The sequence below is a fragment of the Canis lupus genome, chromosome 12 (assembly GCF_048164855.1).
Source record: "Canis lupus baileyi chromosome 12, mCanLup2.hap1, whole genome shotgun sequence".
Lineage (NCBI taxonomy): Eukaryota > Metazoa > Chordata > Mammalia > Carnivora > Canidae > Canis > Canis lupus.
Window position 1 is genome coordinate 64,150,994 of NC_132849.1, and position 26,140 is coordinate 64,177,133.

The following is a 26,140-nucleotide window of genomic DNA, read 5'->3' on the forward strand; positions in this document are numbered from 1 at the left end:
CCGTCCGGCTGCGGAGGGTGTGTGTCTGCCCTGCCCCTACCCGGCCCCTCCCCTCCCCTCCTCGCCTCTCCTCCCACTCCCCCAACCCCGCCGCACCTTCCCCCTGCCAGCACAGCCCCACCCTCTCCTGAGACTGGAAACGACACTGTCTTCAAGCCCCAGAAGCTCTTCCCTGGGCCCATCGCCGTCCTTGGGCCACCCTGGGACCGTCCACCCCGTCCCTCGCCGCTGTCCCCTGTGCGGTCCGCAGCCTGCCGGCCCATGTCCCCCAAACTCCTGAGATGCCACGCTGACCTCAGGGGCGCCCCTCAGACAGCGTGGGGGTGGCAGGGGCCTCCAGCACCAAGCAGGCCCACCCCCAGCCAGGCTGGGTTGCCCACGCTCCACCACTTCCCCTCAGGGTCGGGGTTGAGGTCGGGACTCGGGGCTCCTCCTCTAAACCCTGTGGTCACAAGTGAGCACACCTTCCAACCCCACATGCTCTTCTAGAACTTTCTCCTCTTGCTTTCTGCCACATGCTGTTTCTGTGGGTCCCCTTCCCATCCCCGGATGGTCCTGCCATCTTCCTCTGTCACCGCGTGGGACCCCACGCCTGCCCTCTGAGGGCCCCTAGATGTGCATGTGGGTCTCCCCTTGACGAGGGATCCTGACGTGTGCACAGGTGTCCCTGGTGACCTCCTCGTGAGGGCAGCCAGCAGGGCAGCAGCCACGCCGCCCGAGGCCTCGGGACCCACGTGCAGAGTGCGCGCCCCACACTCCCGTTCTCCCGGCCTCCAGTGGCAGTGCGCCTGCCCGCTGGCCCGTGAAGGGCGTGGGGACACTGTCCCCTGTGAGTCCTCCCTAAGAAACTGAGGCTCACAGCCAGATAGACACAGTGAGAGGGAAAGGCTACACCTCATTTTCAAGATCCCACACCAGCCCCTCCTCCCTGAAATTCGTGAGCATCTCCCGCTGAGTAATTTCTGAACGTTTTCTGGGGACTGTGTGGCTCATCCTCCCGGGACACAAGTGCACCCTGCACACACACATAAGCTTCTCTAACTCTCCTGTTCTTTATTCTTGTAGTTTATTGTTCTCAACTTAAAAAAAACAAGTTAAAAAAAATTTAAGAAAACTGGATTTTAAAAGCAGAAATTTCCAGCTATCCAAGAAACAAGTCACAGGGACGAGAGGCACAGTGTAGGGGATCTCAGGGAAAGGACCGTAGCGTCGCGCGGCGACAGACGGGGCCACGTGCTGGTCGAGCCTCGTAACGGGCCCAAGCGTCGGGTGGCTGCGTGCACCTGACGCTCGCATGCCTTGCATGTCAAGTATACTTCAATCTAGGAAGAAAAACTGGATTATGAAGTTCTAAACTAGAAAACCGCTAGGATAATCTGAAATACTTACACAAATGGGCAGTTCTATTAATATTTCTCTAGGTCAAAAATATTTGGATCTTCAAATCTTATTTTTTGTACCACTTCATCGAAATTTAGGTCAGGGAGACGTGAAGGTGGGAAATGCTGAATATATACATCAAATATAGTCTCAGGGCAGATGCGGATCTGCTTAGATGAGTACAGCGCCTTATATACTACTTATTAAAAGCTGTTCTTTGGTCACTTTTGTGGGGTTATTAGAAGTACTCAAAGGACAGGTGCGGCCTCTCATTGCACGGCCACCGGAGGGGTGGAGGTAGCTGGGCAGGTGTTCGCTAGCGTGGCGGCTGGGCTCGCTGGCGGGCTCACCAACCCTGGGCACTAGGACGTGGCACAGACCCCCGCATGAGGCCATCCGCGCCGCTGAGGCTGGGACCCAGCTGCACCCGGAGAGGACCCAGGAGGACGGGGTCCCTGGCGTGAGGGCAGGGAGCCACCATGAAACCGCAACCAAGCGCCAGAGCCCTGCAGCTCTTCCCAGTGACTGGCTGGGTCACCTACCTTGCACGTACGAGGGAAACACCACCAGCAAAGGGGAAGAATGGTGGAGAGAATACTCCCGACAGGTAAGACGGACAGAGATTTGTACCTTCGATGTGCAAGGAGCTATTGCCAAACCTGTGGACGTTTCCAAAATAGGCAAACGGTGAACGTGAGGATTTCCCAAGAGAGAATGCAGGAGGCTCCGGTGAGAAGGCACGGACCTCACCCGTGGACGGGGAGAGGGCGTGAGCGACAGCGAGGCACGTGATTCACTCGGCGGAAACGAGGCCCCTGCGATCCATTGTTGATCAGCGTGTAGACAAATAGGGATGCTCACGCTCGCTGAAAAGTGCATGGATTTGTGCATCTTCCAGAAGTCCTGAAAATATCTGCTCAGAAAACCGTCTTATGGAAATACACACAACGATGTGTGTGATATTTATTGCACTTCTTTTTATAGCGGAATAAAACGATCAAGTGAAATAAAACAACCTCCGTACCCGTTAGTGGGGGAACACACAGGGACGGCTGGATAAATTATAGGACACACATTCTGGGAAACACCGCGCATCCATCCAAAAAACTGAGTTGAACCCACGGGCCTTGGCCTGCAGAGACAGCGGTGACTTTTCGTAAGGGACAGTAGCAACCTACAGAGAGGCTTGCGTGGGGTCAGCTCCGTAAACAGTCGGCGCGCAGAGGGGCAGCGCCCTGGGTGTTCACGATGCTTTAGGAGCAAGAGCGCTGCTCGGGCCATGCAGTTGGCTGCAGGAAGAAAGCCAGGTGCCCCTCTGCCGCCCACCACACGGCTGACACGTCGCTGCATTTCTTCCCCCATTTCCCGATCCAGTCACGCAGGAGGAACAGGGGAAGAGACAGGCACCGCTGCTCAGACGTGAGGGGGCGTCAGCATCCTGGGTTCTCGAGCCGGCGACTCCGCGGTGGAAATGGTATGATGACATCACAGGCGACAACGTGACGAGAGGGCCCGGCATCTACGGGGTCATCCCTGCAACTGGGTGAGGGTGTGGACTCGAGCCGCACCAGGCGGCGGGAACCCATGGCGGGGAAACCCGAATGTGATGACCGACTTGACCGAGGATCGGAGATGTGACTTCAGGGCTGGAGACTGAAGGGGCGATCACGTCATTTATTCAGTAAATCGCAGGGAGGCCCAACAGTGGGACGAGGTCGCTCCTCACCAGACCGCACCACCCAACAGAGGAGGACCTCATACCCCAAGACCTGCCAACGACTGGGGGAGAACCGCACGCGAGGCTGAGGAGGAGAGCGGCAAGGGGGACGGACACGGGGACAGGAGGAGGGACGTGGCGTGGGAGCCCCCGTGCTGGGAGGGACGCTGGATGTGGCTCTCGGCCAGATCTGCTGTGAGCCGCGGTGCTCTGGAGGCAGCTGGACGCACGCCCGGGCTTACCCGAGGCTGAGACCAGACACCCGCTGTAGCTGGCCACGTCCTCAGGGCTGTGGCCCCGCGACAGAGCCCTCAGAGCCAGGGAGGCCGGGGGGTCTGTGGTCCGGGGGAGGCAAGCAGTGGCATCAAGTGCTTCCCTGAAGGAGAGGCTGTGAGGCTTCGGGGATCCAGGACATGGTCACTGGTGACCACGGAGGCATCACCCGACGGGATGCACACGGCCTGAGAGGTCTCCGTTAGACCTGTTTGGTGGCAAAGAAGGAGAGACATGGCGATCACTAAAGATCCACAGAGTCAACGGGCAGAGGAGACTGGACCTCATGGAAAGCAGAAGGGCCAATGAAAGGGGCAGATGGAACATGCTAGAAGGAAGGGTGCAGCCGGGGACAGACTCACCTCCTGGGGAACTGATGATCCCCAGGACCAGGAGTGGTGAGGGCAGTAGAGTGGACAGTGTGGCCTGGGTCTGGGAATGGGTGTGGAGCCGACCCCAGCGTCCACCCTGTAAGGCCCGGACTTGCCAGTCACCAACCCCCCAGGCTGCCTTCTGGTGGGAGCCAGCGAAGCAGGGGGCACGGGCGGCACAGTGCCTGGCCCGCGGTCAGGGTGTGGGCACGGCCGAAGAGTCCAGGAGGAGACTTGGTTCCGGGAGGCCATCTGCAGGGGGTCAGCTCAGAGGCAGACGCTAGGCAGGTGTGGGGGACCCCGCCTGTAAGGGACAAGCAGGGACGTGGCTCAAGGGCCGTGCTGGCTGTGTGGCCGTCATGATGGGAGCACGGGGCGGCCAGGTGTGCAGCCCGTGCTCGTCCACAGAGCGGCTGTTCTTCCCTATCCTGGGCCCAGCCGCCCGTGGGAGGGACATGGTGGCTGCAGATGGAAGGGACACGGGGCGCCCGGGGTCCTGGGCTCCATCTGAATCGCACACGGCAGCTCCACGGACCTGGCGAGACCTGGCCCTGGACGCTACCGCTCTTGCTTACGTGGGGTTAGTTTCCAGAACACTTGCAAAGCCAGTCTCCTTCGCACTCCCAGCTTCCCCAGGACACATGTGGGTGCTGTGACCACACATATAATTAAGAGATGGGGGACGCGCCCGGGTGAGCTCCTGTGCAGGGTCACACAGCTGCAGGAGGCGACAGGAGATGCGGGCCGGGGTCCAGCGCCCAGCACCCAGCACCCAGCACCCAGCCATCACCGCCGCCCCGGAGCACCACACGGATGTGTTTGCACTTTGGCACTTGGCCTTGTGTGATGAGTTCTTCTTTGTGCGTCTGCCTTCTCGGTGATTTGCCAATTATTTAAGGGTCTTTAATTTGCCAGAAACTGCATCTATACAGAGAGGCAGCAGGGAACAAAGAGCTGGCGCTCAAAAACTGCTCGCTGGTCTGTAAGTTGTTTGTAAGTCTGTAAACAGCCGCCGCGCAGAGGAGTGAGGGAGCCACCTGTGTGTCCCAGGAGTGCCAGGGGCTGGCCTTCCCCGTGCCGGGCTGCGGCGGCAGAGGGACAGGGGGCCCAGCTAGACCCCCCTTGACCCGGCCACCACCCAGCAGGAAATGGACATTACAGGTGCCCCACGGGTGGGGATGGATGGTTTTCACCGCAGATCATGCTTGCCTGAACAGGCTCCAGCTAGTCACTAAAGGGACCCTCCGCCCATCTTTGTGAATAGTCGCTCCCTCCTGAACATTTGTGAGCAGCCCCTTCCTTCATTGGAATATTTTGCTCTAGCAAGTGGTTTGCTGCCTTTTTTTTTTTTTACCCCTTTTCTTCGCTCTGCAGAATTTCTTCCCACATTTCCAAGGAAGTTTGCCCAACAGCTGGGTGACTTTTGAGGGACCCATGACACCTTCACTTGGCACAGTGTGGCTGGTATTTACCAAGCAACCATCCTGGGCCAGGGGCCAGGCCATGGACAAGAGACCAGGAGGACGGAGAACCCCATCCACAGGGCTGGGTGTCCCCTGCCGGCCTCTTGGAGCCCCGGGAGCCCCCTGGGGCCGGACCACCTGCCGCCCCGGCCTCCAGGACGGCTGCGTCCTGGAAGACACTGCCCACTGCTGCCCTGCCGCATCTGGGGACGTAGAGGAGACTCGAGCCCTGCTGACCATCGGAGTCACACCCACAGCCACACCCACACCCTTCTTAGGTTCTGTGATATGTGCCTGGACGTGTGGCCCATCTGCAGAGCACACCCGAAGCTGCGCACTGCTGCACAGGTTGCTGTACTCAGAGGCCCATCAAGGGTTGGCACGGGGAAAGGCGGTGATGCAGCACCTGTCACTTGTGAGGCAGCACCCCCCGCCCCCGCATCACAAGTGACAGGTGTGCACAGAACCTGGAAACCTAGACCATCTCTGCTTCCTGGCCCTTCGGGGAAATAGAGGCAGAAGTGCTGCTCAGGCACCGGCGTGTGCCAGGCTCTCCCCGGAATCATCTCCTTTGCGCCCCCGGCAGCCCTGGGAGGCAGCGGACACCTCACAGATGACAGAACCGTGATGCACAGGCTGACCCACCGGTGGCAGGCTTCGTCCTCGAGCCGCCAGCCACCACCCCGCGAGCCACCTGCCCCGAGGCAAGTGTCCCCGGAATGAGCGCGGGACCACGGCCGACACAGGAGGCGCTGCCCTGGCCAGCCACCCGTCTGTGCAGCCGGCAGGTGTCAGGGATGGCCTCCCAGCCCACCTGCCCCGACTGGCCCACCTGCCTGACCGGCCCACCTGTCCCAACTCGGGAGGCCCTGGCCGCGCCCACTCGAGCGGCTAAGAGGTGGTGAGGACTTGAAGACCACCGCACACTTGTTGGCAGGAACCTGCCACAGGGAAAACAAGGAGGAATGGAAGAAAAATTACTCCAAGAAGAATGGAGAGAAAATTGAATTATTACACGTAGAGCGAACGTCCCTGATCTGGAGACGCACCTGGATGCTGGAGACCCGGCACAGGTGGAGGCTCAGTGTCCACCGGCAGCGCAGGCCCCGCCCACAGATATGCAGGCCCCGCCCATGGAACGCAGGCCCCGCCCCATGGAGGCCCCACCTCACAGCCCACGGAGGCCCCGCCCACAGCCGGTGCAGGTCCCGCCCATGGCACACAGGCCCCGCCCCATGAAGGCCCCACCCCATAGCACGTGCAGGCCCCGCCCATGGCACACAGGCCCCGCCCCATGAAGGCCCCACCCCATAGCACGTGCAGGCCCCGCCCATGGAACGCAGGCCCCACCCCATGGAGGCCCCGCCTCACAGCCCACGGAGGCCCCGCCCACAGCCCACGGGGTCCCGCCCACAGCACACAGAGGCCCCGCCCACAGGCCGCGGAGGCCCCGCCCACAGCCCACGGGGTCCCGCCCACAGCACACAGAGGCCCCGCCTCACAGCCCACGGAGGCCCCGCCCACAGCCCACGGGGTCCCGCCCACAGCACACAGAGGCCCCGCCCACAGCCCACGGGGTCCCGCCCCCACAGCCCGCGGAGCCCCGCCCCATGTAGGCCCCGCCCACAGGCCGCGGAGGCCCCGCCCCCACAGCCCGCGGAGGCCCCGCCCCATGTAGGCCCCGCCCACCGCACACAGAGGCCCCGCCCACAACCCACGGAGGTCCCGCCCCACGGCCCGGCCTCGAGAGCCAGGACCCGAAGCTCCGTCTGGGATCCCTCGGGTTCCTACCACGGCTCCGCCCCGTCCGGGCCCCGGGGCAGAAGCTGCGCGTTGCCTTCCTCAGACTTGGGGCTCCCCGGGGCAGCGAGCGCCAGGCAGGAGCAGGGGCCGGGGGCACACGCACGGGGCACGCAGCCCACCCAGCCCACGGAGAACTGGCACCCAGGCCGGTGGTGGGCCGTGTCACAGCAGGGGACGGGGTGGGGGCGGCGAGGCTGCCACGTGGGACCGCTGCCCTCGCACCCGCCCTGCAGTGTTTGCAGATCCTATTTGTCCAGGAAAATCAGAAATCCAGGTTCGGATCTAAACTTGCACATTTTCAGGTGTTGGCTCCACCGTCCGGCCCTGAGAGCCGAGCAGTTCTGGGGCCAGACGCGGGCTCTCCGGTGTCCCCGGCCTCCTCCGTCCGGGGACAACCCCCTTTCCCCGGGGGCCCAATTGGACCCCCACACTCTCTGAGGTCCCATTGCCCCCCCACACTCCCTGGGGTCTCCAGCGGGTTCCCCACCCTCCCCGGTGTCCCCAGCGGGTGTCCCCATGCTTCCCGGGGTCCCCAGCGGGTCCCCCCATGCTCCCCGAGGTCCCCAGAGCTCCCCCCACGTTCCCTGGGGTCCCCAGCAGCCCCCCACGCTCCCGGGGTCCCCCACAGGTCTCCCCATGCTCCCCAGGGTCCCCAGTGGGCCACTCCATGCTCCCCAGGGTTCCCATTGGCACCCCCACGCTCCCCGGGGTCCCCATTGGCCCCCCACGCTCCCTGGGGTCCCCATTGCCTCCCCAATGCTCCCCGGGGTCCCTAGTGCCCCCCACACGCTCACCAGAGTCCCCAGTGGAACCCCCCACGCTCCCTGGGGTCCCCAGCAGGCCCCTCCATGCTCCCTAGGGTCCCCATTGGCCCCCACATGCTCCTCAGGGTCCCCAACAGGCTCCTCCACACTCCCCGGGGTCCCCATTGGCCTCCCACACTCCTCGGGGTCCTCACTGACCCCCCCCACGCTCCCCAGGGTCCCCAGCATCCCCTACATGCTCCCTGGGGTCCCCAGCAGGCCGCCAACCCTCCCCAGTACCCCTAGTGCCCCCCCCAAACTCCCCAGGGTCCCCAGCTCTCCCTCTGCACTCCCGGGGTCCCCAGTGGGAGGGGCCACGCTCCCCAGGGTCCCCATTGCCCCCCCCACGCTTCCCGGGGTCCCCAGTGCCCCCCTCCGCGCTCTCTGGGGTCCCCAGCGCTCCACACAGCAGCCTCCAGGTGACCTGGGGGGGCGCACCCCCTGCCAGCCCTGTGTCTCTGCTCCCAGAGCCCCCCTTGTGCAACCATGAAAAAAACTGGGAAGCAGAATCTGTGGATATAAAATCGCGGAGCGGGAGCGAAATCAAACAAGTTATTCTGAGAAAAGGCTCCGCCTTTACCTCCCTGGAGTCACCTTGAAGCCTTTGAAATTCAAGTTTGGTTTCAAATGTTCCAGCGGAAGCTGCCGCCTGTGGTTGTGGCGGAGCATCCTGGGGGCCAAGGCCACCCAGGGCTCCTGACACCTGGCCCCCACCCCCGAGCTTGCGGAAGCCTTCCGGGAGCGGCCAGCTTCCTGCCCCCAAGGAGTCCAGGGAGCGCAGAGCCCCGTGGCCGATTCCACCCCTCCCTGCAGCCTGGTGACACCCGTGGACGAGGCCCCACCATCAGGGCCCCCGCCTGCTCGCTCGCCTCCTGCCTGCGTGGGGTGGGGGTGGGGGCCAGGTATTTCTCTGCAGCTCTTTATTTGCATCCCGGAAGTTTTAAAACTGTGATCAAATTATTAACGAACAGTCGTTAAAGGACAGAGCTGACCGGGCGCAGCTCGAGCTCCCTGAGATGCCGGCCTTCATCCGTTACTTCGCCCCTTTTACGGAAACGCACGGGTGGCCGCTGGAAACGTGCGGCAGCCTCTGCCCCGGGTCTGCGTGGCTCCAGGATAAGATCTCCTCTTTCTCGTCAATCTCCTCTACGTTCTGGGGGTGGGATGTCATTGGGCTGTCGTGTCCCCCCCACACGTGGGCAGGCCGCGGGGCGAGGGCGGCAGTCTACCCGGGGTGCTCAGCGGTCAGCCCAGGGCCTCCTGTGCAGCTGCCTTCGTTGGTGGCAGGCCCCGCACCTGCTCTCAGAATCACTGTGTCAGGATGACACGTTTCCCCTCCAGGGCTCCTGGGTCGGGACTGTCGCCGCCGTCACGGCGATGATTGCTAGTTGCTTAGGATTTTGCTTAGGATTTGTTACTTTGATTTTTTTATTGTTTTTAAAGCTCTCTTTCTTTACGTTAGAGAGAGAGGAGAGCGAGCGAGCTGGGGAGGGGCAGAGGGAGAGGGAGAGACTACAGGAAGCAGACTCCACGCTGAGCACGGTCGTGACCCTGAGGTCAGGACCTGAGCCAAAACCCACAGTCAGACGCTTCACCGACGGAGCCACCCACCCCCCCACCCCCACACGGCATCACTTTTAAAGTGTTAAGTCCCGAGGATCCCTTGGGGGGCTCGCTGACAACACGGGCAGGTGCGTCCCCCGGGGTGACGCTGCTGGGCCCCGAGGGCAAGTGCGCATCCCCCGTCTCCAGGCGGCTCTGGCGTCCACTGTCCTCGCAGGCGAGCCGGAAGACGTCCTGGAGGAACCAGAAGCTTCTGGGAGACGGCCCGGATGTGATGTGCAGACCACAGATCGGCAGCTTTCCTCCGGACCCGCGGCCACTCCCCCACGCCCCCGGGTGGCGTGCCCCACCGTGGCCCGGGCGTGCCCAGAGCTCTGTCGATGCCGCAGCCGAGCACACGGCCTCACCGGCTCACCCACGTTCCCCGCCTCGCAGCTGAACGCCCGTGCCCACCTGCGGCCCGTCCGAGGGTCCGTGGGGGCGCAGCCAGCAGACGCCGCCGGTGGTGCCAGGAGTCCGGAGACAGCATGACGCTCTACGGCCCAAGCTCCACTCGACGTTGTGCACAAACTGTCTGCCGTTGGGGCGCGGCGGCGGGTGGGCGCACAGCAAGGCTGCGGCTTCCCTGCTCTGCTCCTGGGTCGGGCCGTACAAACTGTCTCATTGAAACGAACTTGAAATAAGCTCGTTTCTGGAACATCCTGCATTCCTTCCGTGAGTGAGACGCGTCTGACGCGGGTACAGGGCCGGGGGCTCCCTCCTGGGTCACCGTGTCACACTCTCTGCCGGGGCCCGGGCGCAGGGGCCTCATTCTCTCCTTGGCCCGCCTCCTGTCCTCTGTCCTGATGATTCCTGTCTGTCGTTCCCTCTCTCTTGCCGCTGTCGGCCGAGCTTCGGCTCAGCAAGCGCACGGACGTAAGGCGACGGGGAAGAGGCCGCGGGGCTGGCGCGCGGGCCTCCTTCCGCGGAGGATGGGCTCCCTGGCTGCCATCCTCCCGGAGAAAGGTCAGGAAGGAAGAGGAGACGTGGGAGCCGACGAGCCAAGGCTCTCGCACGCGTTCTCTGCCTGACGGCTGCTCGCCTCCGTCCTGTGAGGTTCCCCGCCCGCGGCCGAAACCGCCGCCAACCGTGGTGCCAGCTAGTAGACCCGGCCCGTCCGTGTCGCCCGACTTTGCAACTTCTGAACGTGCCATCCTGTCACTCACTGTAACATTGGACGGAAACCCTGAAACTTCGTGTATTTGCACTACATTAAGTTCACTAAAATTCAGGACATCTTGTCGTGTTGGGGGAAACGCTTTTCAATCGCTACGATACTTATTCTAACGCGGTCAAGGCTGACGGCGACCATAATTCCTGATTCTTGCTGATGTTTGCAGATGGGTGTTTATGAACCGAGACCCCCCTGAGCCTGGGGGGGGCACCTGGAGGCAGCAGCGTCCACCGTGAGAGCGTGGCCACGCGGGCCGGGGCCTCGGTGACCCAGGACACCACGGTTCACGGGGCTAAGAGTGCAGGCGAAACACGGGCGCGCAGGTGCATCTACGCACTGGATGCGGCCGGACGCTGTGGTGTATCTTCATTGTTCCCTGCCCCGCCTGTCCCCCGAGTCACACCACTTAGGAAACGACCTCCAGCTCCTGCTCGTGCGCAGCCCACGTGTCCGACGGTGCTAATGAGCAGTGAAAGGACCCGATGCCGAGCAGCGGGAGGTGAAAGAGGGTCTGGCTAATTGACAAAACGGGTAATTGCTTCCTGAATCATTGAGGGGCGGCTCTGGGAGAGAGCTCGGGGCTCGGCAGGTGTCCCGTCTGAGCCCTGGCCCAGGCCGGCTGCGGCCCACGGCCCTCCCACCCTGGTGCCGCCGGACGCCGCGGGTTGCTGGTGTGCAGGGTGCAGGGTGGCCGTCTGTGGGCTCCCGGAGAACAGCCCCACGGCAGACCCAGTTCACGCAGCAAGGGGAACGTCGCGTGCTGGGAAGAGTGTTGTTTGTTCAATGAATGATGAGTGCAGAATTAACTCTCTGGAAGGAAATTAGACTGTCCTGCCATATGTAAAAAAATGGATTAAATATTTAAACATAAAATATAAAATAATTGTTATGCAAGCACATGAGCCATTAGCTAATGAGGCCAAGTTTTTTTGATTTAACATCTAGAGGAACGCCAGCCTTACGCCCTCTTGGTGACAAGTTCTTTCTTTCTTTAAGATTTTATTTATTTATTCATGAGAGACACAGAAAAAAGCAGAGACTTAGAGGGAGAAGCAGGCTCCCTGCAGGGAGCCCGATGCAGGACTGGATCCCGGGACCCCGGGGTCACGCCCTGAGCTGGAGGTGGACGCTCTACTGCTGAGCCCCCCAGATGTCCCTTGGTGACAAGTTCTGTCCTGAGTCACAGCCGGGGTGGTTCTCAAGCAGGTTTGCTCGTCAGAGGCTGTGGCAGCAGCAGCAACAGGACACGCAGGGTGACCGGGCCATGGGGCTCCTGCGAGGGATGGAGGGAGCCCTGCGCCTCCGTCCTCCGGGCCCCGGGATGCACGCCGAGCCTGCAAACCCCAGGGCCTTTGCACATCCTTTTCCCTCAGCCCGGAACATGTGCCCCTCCCCCTACTTTTAACCTCAAACTGCAATTAATCTTTACAACTCAGCCCACACTTCACCACCAACCCCCGCCTCAGGAAGCCCCTCATTCCCTCCCAGAGTGGGGCAGACACAGTGCACCCACACTCACCTGCCCCGGGAGGACGGTTCTCAGTGATCTCCGCCAGCCCCGGGTTGGGCCTTGGTTTTGAACTCCTGGAAGAGCAGGATTTCACCCCATCACCTCTGCATCCCCGGCCCCGTGACAGGTGTGCGGTGGGGCGGGAGGTGTAGACTATTCCCACAGAACGTGACGCGGTCCGTTGACGTCACCCTCCTGAACGTTGACACGCTTCTGCTGCCTGTCCCGTGGGCCGAGCTGCTTCGCTGAAGATTCACGGTGTTTGCAAAGCGTTTCCACGTGCAGTAGGGATTTGGGAGCATCGCTGCGTTACCCGGAGGGGCCGCTGGCCTGTGCTGCAGAGCCGCCGACTGTGCCCGCGCCCAGGGGTGGCACGCACGGCCCCCGGGTGCGCTCACGCAGCAGAGAAGGGGTGGGTGCCAGACGGGGGCCAGCCAGGTCCTTGCTCCTTCCTCCTCCAGCCCCACTGCACTCCTGGGGTGAGCTCCCACCCCATGGAGGCCGGCACGGCGCCCCTTCTCAGCCTCCCCTCCCCACCCGGTCCTGCTCCTTCCTCCCACACGCTCTCAAACTGCCGCCCAAGTGTTTTCTAAAACACACGTGTGAGGGGCACCTGGTGGCCCAGTCGGTTGAGCGTCTGCCTCCGGCTCGGGTCATGATCCCGGGGTCCTGGGATCGAGGCCTGTGTTGGGCTCCCTGCTCAGCGGGGCGTCAGCTTCTCCTTCCCCATCTGCCGCTCTCCCTGCTTGTGTGCTCTCTCTCTCTCTCTGTCAAATAAATGAATAAAATCTAAAACTCAAATAAATACAGTCCACCTGTGAGGCACGTCTGCAGCCCCCGTGCTGAGGAATCGCCGCTGCCGGACGGGGCTGCCCGGCCCTCAAAGCGCCCACTCCCCGCTCTCCCCAGGGCCTCGGCCCCCGGCCCCCCCGCCCGTGCATCGGGCCCGCGTCTCCCCAACACTCCGCCCCTTGGCCTGCCGGTGTCCCACTACACACCCCTCAGCGGTCTTCGCACCACCCCGTGCGCAGTGTCCCCCCACGGGCTGAAGCACCGTCCTCTCCTTCTTTGGCAGACGTCCTGCAACCCCACAGCCTCCCCTGTGAAGTCTTTTCTCTGAGGCCCACCTCACGCGGGCCCCTCCGTTCCTCAAATTCCGACTGTAACCACCCGGTCCAATCCTGCGTCTGCACACGCATCTTCCGCTGGAAGACACCAAGCTCCTTCAATGAGCTATGACTTCGACTGTATGTATTTTCTCTCCCCTCGGCCGCTGCCGAGCTCAGTACACGGTGTGAATGGATAATAACGTGGTGGCCAGTTGTCGGGAGCCCCCAGTCTCCTGCAGGAATTCACCTTCCCCCCGCGTTGCGTCTGTGGAGCTCAGGTCTCGCGCGGGGTTGGCTGTCAGAGCCCACCTGCCCTGTGCCCGGCCTCCTGTGCGTCTGACAGAGCCACGTGCACCTCACGCCCCCCTGCACCCCATTGTGACCTCCTCGTCCTGACGTGCAGGGGACATGAACTGTGCGTGGAGGGTGTCCTGTGGTGCCCGGGCCTTCTGCCGTGGGGCCCTTGGACGGGCAAGGACATCACAGACGGCGGTGAGACGTCCTGTCCTGGTGACGGGAGGAGCTTTGTCCTCACTACTCTTCTCCCATCGGCCCCTCCGATACGTTGAGCAGAATTCCCTCCCCTATGACGCAGCTTTGCCACGTGTGCCGGTCACCACGTGGAACACCCGGTGCACCAATATGCACCACGATCACCCCTCCGGCACTGGCCCCTGGGCTTAGAGATGCGTCGTCAGCCAGGTGGCCGGGTCTCAGAGCCGTGAAACCAGAGCCCCTACACGGATGAGCTCGGGCGAGTCACAGCTACAGGGTAGATGTAATACAGATAGCTTTCTTACACACGCGTCCTGAGGGCCAGACGAGGTGATACATGGAAATGCTTTGTAATCTGCAAAGTGCAAGGTGTGCCGGTCACTGTGGGCAGAGGGTCTGTGTCCCCAGGAAGCATCGTAACGACTTAGACCAGGGGGACGGCGATTGCATCTGAAACTAAATGACGCAGAGCCGGCCCCGGGCTAAGCAGGTCCTTCTGCTACATCTTCCTCCCCTTCTCTCGGTGCTGTGATCGCATTAGACTTTCGGTTCCAGGCGACGCGTATGCACCTTCTTGCAGACTTCACGTCCATCTCTTGTGTTCTTGGTACAAAGCGCAGCTCGGAATTAACCCAGGCATCTCCTGATCGGTCTTTGAAAAGAGTAAACGGTCTGCACCCGAAGCTTCACCAAAGTCTTCGCATTACGAGGGTGGGGCCCCCGATGAAGTGTTCCCGGCAAGGTCAAGGTCTGCTTTGGTTGTTTTAGGCGGCTCAGTTAGATTGCCCCGCGCGCCTGCCATAGAGGGCTGCCCCATAGCCACGAAGATGCCGGTGCTCGGCGGCACGCACCGCTGGCCCTCGCAGGCGGGAGCCACGCACTGACCTCCTGCTCATCTATCCACAGATGGAGGTGGACGCCGAGGAGAAGCGTCATCGTACACGGTCCAAAGGGGTGCGAGGTATGTCCATCCACACGTCCCCAAGCCTCCAGAAGCCGCACTCAGGGCCCCCTTCGTCCCACGGAGCCGTGTGTGCCGTTCACGTGGACCCCGGGTCTGACACCAGCCTTTTGATAGCTTTCTGTGGGACAGGGGATGGTGTGATAGATGATAAACCTCTATCTGTTTCCTATCTCTCCACAGTTCCCGTGGAACCAGCCATACAAGAGCTCTTCAGGTTAGTGCTCTGCAGGCAAAATGTATCCCAGTTAGCAATTTAGGAAATCTGTGCCTTTTCACGGGCCGGATGCGCTCTCGGGTTCACCGGCGGCCTGCCCCTACTTGTTCCCCTCCTTCTAGATTTTGCCTTCTCTCCATCCATGTACCCGATTCCCAAAGCCCTAGGCCTCACCCGCCTGCAGTGTGGCCCCCGTGTAATGAGCTCTTTCCCGTTGCAGCTGTCCCACGCCTGGCTGTGATGGCAGCGGTCACGTCAGTGGCAAATATGCAAGACACAGAAGGTAATGACCACCTTTTTTACAATGTATTGCATATGGTGGCTTGTCTAGGGACCCAGACCAGAGGATGACAACGGGTGGAGGTGTTCTTGGGAAAGAGTGAGCGTTGTCTGTTCCTCCCCTCTCCGATGTGAACTCAGCCTTTGGTTTCATGCGCAGGGTCTCCAAGTGTGGGCAGAACTTATAACACATACAACAACACAAATTAAGACCAGCCATAAAGTCATTTTCCCACATACACACAGCAGCGTGCTGAGGAGCCCCCTCTGCTTCACTGAGATGGCCTCAGTGTCCTCGCCCATTTGCTCATTGTGGTCGCCACGGGGTGGGAAGTAACGCATGGGAAATGAGAGCGTGACCTTCCCGATCTTCCTGCAGGAATTCACCTTCCCTAGTTTAACCATTTGTCCCGGGAAAGGAAGCCCAAGCTGGCACCTGGGCAGCTGCAAGGGGAGGTTCTGGCAGGAGATTAAATCCAGGACAGAGCTCACTAATGAGGCTTTGGGGTTTCAATGATGATATTATTCCTGTAACTACGGGGTGGAGGTCCGTAGCAGAGGTGAGTGTGGAGAACATCTACGAGATCAGGTGGCTAGGGCATTATTGCTAAGAATGCATCATGGCAGGATTACATCATGCACTCCTCAGGCTGAGAGTCATAAAGAGATCGATCTTAGATTGACTTTTTCCCATTAGGAATTTCTTCCCTGTGATATTAATGCAGCTGTACTTTCAGTGGAAGATATTGGTTATGAGGAGTTAGAGATGTTTACAGGCTCTATAATACATTTTTAGCTAATTTTTTCACAAATTAGGCTGCTAGGACTAAGGTCATTCATCCTAACAAGCCATCAAGAACCGAGCCCACATAATGAAAGCTCAGATGCTCAAGCAGGTGTGCCTGCTGCACCTCGGGGTGACCTTCCTTCACTGCCTTACATTTTATTTCCTTTTCAGCTGAACATTAATTTATGGGTGAAATCAAGCAATTATTTTGATTGTCCTTCAGTAAAATCAAGGGAAAAATTACAAATTACTCCCCAAATCCCCATGTTAGCATTTAAGGAGACAGGGAAGTTTTAATGAGCATCCATGATGAAATGGTTATCAGACTTCTGTTATATACCAAGGAATGATGGGTCATTTCTAAAGGGAATTTTGTGTTTTAAAAGACTGAATTGAATTTATCACATCATTGTTGCTGTTGTATACTATAGTAAATTACTGAACATGTAATTTAAATAATTAAAGTATTTGTGTTATTTTATATTAATATATATACACACACATATGTAAGTTCTTCATTTAAAAGTTTTTAAAACCTTGTTGCTTACATTTCTTTAAAATTTTTTGTTGTTGTTGCTTACATTTTCAATGAAAAACAAGTTAGCAAACCAAAAATGAAGTCAACGTTTCCCCTTAATCATCTTTTGATTGGTCAGAACTTAAAATTTATCACGCTGTTATGAAAAGAAGTGATTCCATTTGGCTAAAAAGTTTGGATGAGACGTCAGCGAGACATAATCTCATAATCACAGTTTCTCAGGAAAAAGCACGAAGTTTCCAACAAAGAATCATTTGAAGCACATTCTTACCCAGAGTTCATTGTGTCAGGCTGTGAGAGAGCGTGTCCCCGAGACATCTCCCTGTAGAAACAGTAGGACTGGGGCTTAGCCCGGAGATGGCTTGATGGCCAGGCTTCATTTACCTTTGAGGTGGCATGAGCCCAGAACACCCCAAATCTTACATGAAGAAAGGAGGGGACATTTTAGAGAAAATTCACAGAAAAAGCCAATTTGGACAATTTTTCAACAAGTGTTTTTAAACAAATGTTTTAATTGAATTTAAAATAACGTCGTAATTTTTTACCATGCATCATATTCTATGTAATTACTAGTAGAAAAGTTCGTGTGTTGGCAGTGGATGAAGAACAGTCTTCCAGTACAGAACATGGGTTCTAGCTTCCCCAGCGCCGCAAGCCAACCGAGGGGGGTTGGACAAATTATTTAACATTTACAGACTTTGGTTCCCTCCGTTTTATTTATTTTTTAATATTTTATTTATTTATTCATGAGAGGCACGGAGAGAGAGAGAGAGAGAGGCAGAGACACAGGCAGAGGGAGAAGCAGGCTCCATGCCAGGAACCCGACGTGGGACTCGATCCCGGGTCTCCAGGATCACGCCCTGGGCCGAAGGCGGCGCTAAACCGCTGAGCCACCTGGGCTGCCTGGTTCCCTCCAATTTAGAATGAGATACTGTAGACTTGTTACGTAAAGCCAATGAGCACCCAAAATGTATGTGGCCGATGTGCCAGTTCTCAAGAGGAACGTCAGTGAGGTATCAAGAGAAGCTTTCTGGGTTTTATTTTTGATGTCTGTGTCCCTATATATTATCAGTAACTTTCCATAGTTGATGCACTATGTCAGGTTAGTTTCAGGGGTACAACACGATGATTTGACACCTCTAGGTGTGCCGTGCTCATCACAAGTGTAGCCACCACCTGTTAAACTACCGTCTATGGTTTCCCCTATGCTGTGACTTCTTCACTCTCTCCCTGGAGCCTGGACCTCCCACTGCCCTTCCCCACTGTGACCCTCCCCCTTCCCCCTTTCCCCTCTGGCAACCGTCAGTTTGTTCTCTGTCTTTAGGGATCAGTTGCTGGGTTTTTCGTTTGTTTCCTTGGCTTTTTGTTGTTGTTGTTCTGCATATGATACTTGCCTTCTAGGTCCACCTACATTGTTGCAGATGGTAAGATTTTCTTCTTTTTGTGGCTGAATAATATTCTATTCTTCTTTATCCATTCATCAGTCAATGGACACTTGGGCTGCTTCCGTAGCCGGGCTATCATATAATGCTGCCATAAACATAGGAGTACATGTATCCCTTTGAATTAGTGTTTTTATATTTGGGGTGAATACCAACAGTGCGATTACTGGATCATAGTCCAGCTCTATTTTCTAACTTTTTGAGGAACCTCCACACTGTTTTCCAGAGTGGCTGCACCAGTTTGCATTCCCACCAACAGTGCAGAGGGTTCCCCTTTCTCCACATCCCCGCCAACACCTGTTGTTTCTTATTTTTGATCCTAGCCGTTCTGACAGGTGTGAGGTGTTATCTCATCTCATTGTGGTTTTTGATTTGCATTTCCCTGATGATTATATATTACCAGTAATTCTTAACTAAGGAATGACATTTGAATTTCTTAAACTGAAAAGGTGCTTCTTGTAGTAGATAAGACTCATGCATACATTAACATCTTACGACTGGTGCTATTTCAAATCTGTAAGATTTCAATTATTCCTGGCTTGAAAAGATTTCCTGATACCAAAGTTTCTCCCCTCTGACAGCTACTTATGCACATAAATACCTGCACGCACCCCACAACAAGTGTGATGTTGACCTCTGCTGTTCTGTCCCTGTTGAGACCCACGCTCTTCCGATATGACAAGAGTGGCAGCCCGAGCCTTGGTTTTGATGAAATTACACATCCTTTTGGTCTTTTAGCAATAAAATTTTCAGTGAATACATTCCTCTTAGGGATATAATTTCATTTAATTCATATATCATGTCAGTTCATAGCCAAGTAAAAAGGTGTTTTAGTCTGTGGACAGATCTATTTCTTTGGACATACAAAATGTAATTTGACACAGGTGGGGGGAATCTAGAATGTACATTTTTTAAAAAATATTTAGGACATTTGATACCAAGTGATAAAACGATGCCTACCAGTTCATCTTTATTTTTAGCATGAGAGCATAAGGAAGTCAAAATCGAGCACAATCCCTATTCTGGATTGCAGCTGTGTTGGGCACACGCTGTGCTGACCACAGTCACTGGCCATGCTGCCTCGGTGCTGCACGGGCTTCCCATGGTAGCCGCTGAACTTGACACCTTCGTTAAGGATATTGTCTCAGTTCAGTAGAGGTAGGGCTGTGGGTTTTTAAGAAATTGGGAATAGAGTTTAGAGGAGAATCTGACCTCTGGATATTATCTGTGAAAGGGAACAATGATTTTTAAAAAGGAATTTGCAACTAAAGATACTGGTAAAAAATGTTGGGGGTAGAGCCAACATTATAATACTTATTTTATTGGATGATCCACCTTAGTTCAAAAATCCTATGCTTCCACAAAAGATCATCCGTTCATGGGTGTTTGTGTTCACAACTTGCGAACAACTTGAGGTAGCTGATAATCACACATACAAATGCACAATTAAAAGTTGAATCAAAGAGTAAAATCAGGGAAAACATAAGGGAAATAGAAACATAATCTTACCAGAAATCCAGGATCTACCAGGGGTCTGGATATAGCACTACGTTTTGTTCTGAGTCTTCTGGCAGCCAAGGAACAGTGAGAAAAATGACTGACAGGCTTCCATTATCTGATACGAGGGTTCCATCGGTTCCTCAGCACCAAACATAAGTACATTTGCATTCCATATACTGACCCACTGGGATCCAGGCTCAGTCACCATTCTGTGCCCTGGAAAGACCAGACCTCTCATGCAGCTAATCGATCTTCAGAAACCTCATCGGGATCTAGACACATGCATCTGACTTCTGGTTTTCCCACGTGAGGTTTTATGTTATTGGCTCATAAGTATGACAAAAGCACCGCAGACTTTGCCAGAAATAATTCTCCTGTAAGGAACCAAAGTACTAACCCAGTTTCCTCTGTATGCGGTAAATCTGAGCTCCTCCTTTGGACCCACGGTCACCGCCTACACACAGCCCAGGGTGTCCTGCTCCCCTGGGCACGTGCGACTTCTCTAAGCCACACGTACAGGTAGCTAGAGACATTTGTGTACCTCGAACGTGGGCCCAAGTATAGGCCACCTTTGCAGTTGGGAACTTTGCCCTTGGTCGTCCTACGTGGGTTTTCCGAAGTCTTAGACGCCCAGGTTGAGGGACGGGAGCTTCCTGAGCTCCCTCTGCTCTCGTCCCCACCACCTCCCTCCCAGAGCGCAAGCACTGTGACCTGTAAGCATTGAAGACACCCGTGGGTGGAAAACAAGTGGTCTCCACTTGCCCACAGCTGTTTCTACGGAGAGGAAGAATAATGGAGGAGAAAATAAAATACCTAGAAACCACACATTGGAATTCAGGAAGTTGCTGGCCTGCAGCTTTGTTGGCAGGGAAGGGTCCAGGCCAGGTGGAGGCCTGCGGTGTGGTGTGAGCGACACGGCGGTGCAGGGCATCCCTGGCTGCGGGGCCAGAGCCCTGAGCTGCGGGGAGCATCACAGGTTAGGACAGGAGGACTCAGTATTTTCCGGCGACATCCCCCACCCAAGCACGGAGAGATCCAGGAAGGGTGGACACACAGCAGCAAGAAGCCCACGTCTCACTCTTCATCTGCAATCACTGTAGTGGTTCAACTACCCGATAAAGACAGGTGGCTACTAATCCCGAGTGTTGCATGAACCGATGTGAAGATAGGAGCAAAATGCCAAAAGTCAAAGCGTGGTTGTGTTAAAGACAAAGGAAAACAATGTGTAGAAAGGGGTGCATCTCTATGAACTAAATTTACCATCAATCTAGTGGCTAATTTACTGTTACTAAAGTCGTAAAAAATTTTATTTTGTAAATATCAGTTAGAAATAGGAATAATAAAAATTTACTGATATCTATTTCAGATGAATACCAAACAGGTTAAAGGAATTTGAATTGCAGCTTTTTTTGTAATAGTTATACACTTACTGGAACGTTTGAAATCATTGAATTTGCTTACTTCTTTCTGAATAGTGATTTTTGTATAAGTCTCTGGAGAGAGAGAGAGAGAGAGATGAAGGAAGCACCTACCACGGATGCATTCTTCACGTACCTGTTTTGTCACCCCTCCCGATTTATTTCTGAAATTTAATGGATTTCATTTATATTTACCCTTCACTTCAATTTTTAAAATTACACGTTTGTGGAGCACAGGGTTCCGATGGAATATTTGACCTGAAATTTAGCTTCTGAGTCTTGCCCGCTCAACAAGCGCCCGAGTTTTCTATTTAAATCCTTCCCAATTTAGAAAATTCAGAGTCAAATCAACTGATCTTGAAACTTTAAAATTAAAAACTGCAAACGGTAGCTCTTCTTTTTTTTTTTTTATTAGAAAATTATTGGATTCTCTCTGGCTTGTTGTGCACATTCCTTATTCAGACTTCTCCCCATTTCCTATACCTTTGCACCACCAGTGTGATTGTCATGGCGGCAGCCGGGGGTGAATAATTGCCTGTCTTCACGGGCCCTTGTTCTGGAGCTGAAGTCGAGGGCTTGCTTCCTGATGTATGCATGCCTCATTTGGATTCTGCCGACAGCCTCGGGGCTGTATTATTCATGCCTTGACAGAGAGCACTCACTAAAAGCCTTGGAACAGAGCCAGGTACTGGCGAGAGATAGTGGAGCATTGCAACGTGCAACCAAGAGGAGCATCTATAATCCAAAAAAAGGGGGGGGGGGAGAAGAAGAAACAGAGAGGAAGGCAGAGAGAGAAACAGGGATCCCTAATGCCTCTCTTTTACTGGTTTTATACTGATAGAAATTTCATTTGCACTAAAATAAAATACCCTAAAATAATTGCCTTTTTTTCCTCACTACGCTTGAAAGTTTAACACAATTTTCCACATTTAATTGCAAAGCTGATTTTAATTAGTAAGGCCCTGCATGTGAAAAATGAGGATTCACTTGGGTGCATGGAACACAGTGCAGTGTTTGCTGGATGCTCTAATTAATGTATGGCCGCTGTACAACAGGGTGCCCTGTGGGGTGTTTATGAAAAATTCTGTGCACGAAGCCACCCAGCCAGTCTATCTGTGTCTCACTTCATGAACCCACAAGAATAAATAACTCCCCCCTTGTTCTTTACGAGACAGCATTGTGCATGCCATCACCCCATCCGTGAACTTTATGGCATGCCTCTCCTTTTTACTATTTGTCGCTGGCATTATAAATCAGAAGTTAGGGCATATATATTTTAACATCAATTTGATGGCTTGCACAGTTGCACATGGAGCAAAAATTCTGAGGTCTAGGGACTTATGTGTATGAAGGAGAATCAGAGCAAGTGGGTTCCCAGACTTGTCATTTGCAGCTGATTATTAGTCGTACGTGTGCAAATACACAAAACTCAGACTGTGAGCTGGTAACCTTTATTGTCACAATACATCCTTTATTTGGAAAAAAGAAAAAAAAAAGCTCCTTGGCCATTATATAGGAAAAGCAATTCGCCTGCTGCTTGTCTGCCCAGATGGATGGGTCCCTGGCCTTGGCCTGGGTCATCACATCCTCTAGAGCACGGTGTGATGGACCCCGTGGGTTTAAGGCTGAAAAAACAAAACATGTCATGCATTTCAGGGCGAATTTCCGATGCTGACAAAACCAAATATGTTTCAGATCATTCCACAGTCAAAGAGAAGGAAGGTGGGCGTTTCAGGGAGTGTCAGTAAGGCTGAGCCACGGGCACACCCACGGCGTCTCCGTAACATTCGCCATCTGTATTGGTCAGGTCCAGATTTAGCCATTATAATCTTGGTCCCATTTCTTGGTTCACGATTAAAATACATAAACGTGGCTTTGCGACATCAACAGAATATCCGTCAGAAGCTGGTGCTACCCACCGAAACACCCCCAGTTCAGTTCTGACCACCACCGCCCGCGCTGGGATTATGGCGAATGCAAGGCCGCCGCTCTCGAGAGGGGACGCGGGGCGGCGGGTTCCGTGGCGGCGAGGAAGGAGGTCGGAGGGGGTGAGCCGCTGGGGCACCATCAGGGCACACCTGCAGGTGGCGACTCTTCCTCCCAGGACAGGAGGGGCCGACACCGAGCTCCCTGTGCTGCAGGGGTGCGTGTCCCCCCAGTCGGGGGGTGAGGGTGGTGGCAGGGGGTGGGGGCTCGCCAGGTTGCAGGGCGCTCAGGCGAGGGTTCCAGGAGGACCTGCGAGCGCCGGCAGGAGGGATCACACCCACTGACTTTGGAGGGACCCCCTGGTGAGCAGCATCGGGATCCGTGTTCCAGGACATCCGCGCTCTTGCCGCCCATGGCCGCACGTTGAGGACCCTTGCGAGAGCTGACTCGGGAAGCCCGCGCTTCTCCCACTTCTCTGCTTGTCCTGACGAGAAAACGGTGCGTCAGACATCAGACCCCAGAATCAGATCGAGACCCCAAACTCCAGCATACTCTTCCTGCCCGAATTAGTAGGAGATGGAGGAGGGACGCGCTCCCTTAGTTATCACGTTGCTCTGATTCAACGGGATTTTAGTGCTTTCGTCTGAAAAGTTTGCGTGACTAAGAAAGCTGCAGCTACAGTGAATGAAAATCCACCTCCAAAGGGCTTAAAAAGGCAGAATTGACCGTCTCACGTCAACTGGAAACCAAGAGCCTGACGTGGGGGCTTCCGCTCCATCGTCTGGCGCCTCTGCTGCAGAGCGCTCGGCTCCCGTGTTCTTCTGCATCGCGGGTCAGAAGAGGCTGGAGGGGCCATTTCTAGAAACTAATGTCCCTCTCGTGCCCCTCCTGGGTCCCCGATGGTCCCTGAGCCCTCCCAGCAAACGGGACTGTCCTCGCGATGGTCAAGTGCATCCCTGGGACCGGAGGCTGGGTCCTCCCGAGGCAGGGGTTCTGTGACCTGGATCGTCAGTGTCGCCTGGGAGCTTTCTAGAAAGGCAAATGCTTGGGTCCTGCCCCAGACCTGCTGAACTGGACACTGGGGGGGAGGCAGCTCTCCCCAGGGGATCCTCACGCTCCCTGAGTCTGAGAACCTCTGCCTCCAGGAACAGGTGTGTGGACGCAAGAGACGGAGTTTGCGGGTGATGGGCAGGCGGGGATTTCTTCTGGGGCAGCGTCTAGCAAGAGCGTGCGTGGATCCAAAAGCCAAACTGGACGAGCTCGGAACGATAAGAAAATCCTGGCTCCAAAGATCACAAGAGCCAGCAGCTCCCGTAACGGACCTGTTCTGGTCTCCACTCCCCCGTGGAGGGCGGCCCAGGAGCTTCTAGTCCCGGCCGCCCAGACGTGGGAAGACTCCTCGCCACGGGCCTCAGCCCTGTGACCGTGATGTGTGTCCAGCCCTTCCCAGGAGCAGAAGGAAGCGAGCTGTCCCCCAGCCACCCCCAGCATCCCAGCCGGGGCCCTCCTGGGGCCGAGGACCATGATTCTAGGCGAGGACAGCAGCCTCCATTTGCTCTGTCCCGCTGAGGAGCATGGCCTGACCGTCCAGAACACACTGAAGGCTCTGGGGCCTGGCTGGGATGGGGTCAGGGCACAGCGGGCTGCCCCCCAGGCTCAGCCCCGTGCCGGGTTGGGACCCCCCGGAGCCATTGCCGGGCCTCCTGCCGGGCACACGGGTGGGGTCCCGAGGCTCTGGGCTGCCCGGAGCCCCCGGCCAGGCCCTGCCTTGTGCACCTGCCGGGGCCCAGGGCACCGTCCGCGAGCCACCCGGGGACTGGGCCACCCGGGGCTGGGCCACCCGGGGCTGGGCCTGGGAGGAGCACGTGGCCGGGAGCACGGGGTAGCACAGGCCCAGGCGGGAGGGCTGGGAGGACCGTGGATGTGCCCTGGAGACCGCGTGGGGCCTGAGGCCGGGCTCGTGTCCCTCACCCAGAGAGGTCCGCCTGGGCCCGCTGCGTCCGCACGCCTGGTGCCTCGGCAGGGGTCCTCGAGGTGAATGTACCTTCCCTTCCCGAGAGCGGAAGGCGCGGCACCGCACTTGTGGAATTCAACAGATTTTCAAAGATCCACTCCCTGTAATGCCGTAGCTGCTCTGCAGGCTGTGAATACCGTCTCCTGCTATATTCGACACCGCCAGAGACACGCTTCACAGACAAGTGGATGCATTTCCAAAACTCCAGGGAGAGAGAGCGGGGGAAGTGAGCATCTTGGAAGAGATTCCATTCGTAAATAATGCATAATGATTCAGGGATGCGCTCCGACGGCTTCGTGAGCCCCTCAGCCAAGCCTGTGGCGGCGTGGGAGCGGCGTCCCCGAGCTCCCCCGAGAGCAGGTGGGCAGGACAGGGCGGAGGCGAGCGGGCTGCGGCGGTGCCGGCTACACCTCCCCCTCCCGAAAGCAGCTGAGCTGGGAGGACAGGCGGGCAGAGGCCGCCATCTGGGGAAGGTCGACCAGATGGCAGTCCTGGAGCCGAGGTCTCAGCGGTGGGCCGAGCTTCGCCCCGTGTGATGGATGCTTCCAGGCCCTGCTCACACGCACGCCCGGCCCGGCGTGTAGACAGCAGCTACTTGGCATGGGACCTAGGAACAGAGATTCCGTCCTGGTGGGGACGCATGTCGGCACAGGCCCCTCCCCTCGTCTGCTGGCTTCACCCCCTCCTGGTGGGGGCACAGGGAGGGGGCCGAGGGGAGGGTGCAGATGCAGGCGGGTAGGGGGGCACAAGGAGGGGGCCGAGGGGTGGGTGCAGATGCAGGGGGGGCACAGGGAGGGGGCCAAGGGGTGGGTGCAGATGCGGGGGGGGCACAAGGAACAGGTTGAGGGGTGGGTGCAGATGCAGGCAGGGGGGCACAGGGAGGGGGCTGAGGGGCAGGTGCAGATGCAGGGGAGCAGAGGGAGCGGGCCAAGGGGAGGGTGCAGATGCAGGGGGAGCACAAGGAACAGGTTGAGGGGTGGGTGCAGATGCAGGCGGGGGAGCACGGGGAGGGGGTCGAGGGGCAGGTGCAGAGGGAGGGGGCCAAGGGGAGGGTGCAGATGCAGGGGGGGCAAAAGGAACAGGTTGAGGGGTGGGTGCAGATGCAGGCAGGGAGGGCACAGGGAGGAGGCCGAGGGGTGGGTGCAGATGCGGGGAGGCACTGGGAGGGGCCTGACCGCCAGGGTGGGTGCAGACGTGGCTCACTCGAGTTCACGTGACCACGAGGGGACACAGGGTGGTGGTCAGGCAGCTGCCGTGAGGGTCACGGCCAGCAGTTGTCAGGGGTGCTGCTGTCGTGGCTTCTCCTTGCCTCCGGGAGCTGCTCTGTGGGCCTCATCTTCCCTAAAGGTGATCCGACA

General features: G+C 57.0%; 1 protein-coding gene and 1 long non-coding RNA gene across 26 annotated transcripts in view; one reads left to right on the forward strand and one right to left on the reverse strand.

Moving 5' to 3' along the window:
• The window catches only part of MYT1L (myelin transcription factor 1 like), a 403,856-nt gene that overhangs the window by 252,043 nt on the left and 125,673 nt on the right, over positions 1-26,140 (forward strand). For all 25 annotated transcript variants that reach the window (XM_072771259.1, XM_072771262.1, XM_072771272.1 and 22 more), the window contains 3 exons: positions 14,607-14,661; positions 14,845-14,878; positions 15,099-15,161. In XM_072771259.1, coding sequence (XP_072627360.1) covers positions 14,607-14,661; positions 14,845-14,878; positions 15,099-15,161 — 152 coding nt within the window. The remainder of the gene's footprint in view (positions 1-14,606; positions 14,662-14,844; positions 14,879-15,098; positions 15,162-26,140) is intronic.
• On the reverse strand, positions 1,066-6,265 carry LOC140601833 (uncharacterized). Its single transcript, XR_012004946.1, has 3 exons — positions 6,054-6,265; positions 3,733-4,045; positions 1,066-3,578 (listed from the first exon to the last, which is right to left on the reverse strand). It is a non-coding gene; the product is annotated as an uncharacterized lncRNA (long non-coding RNA).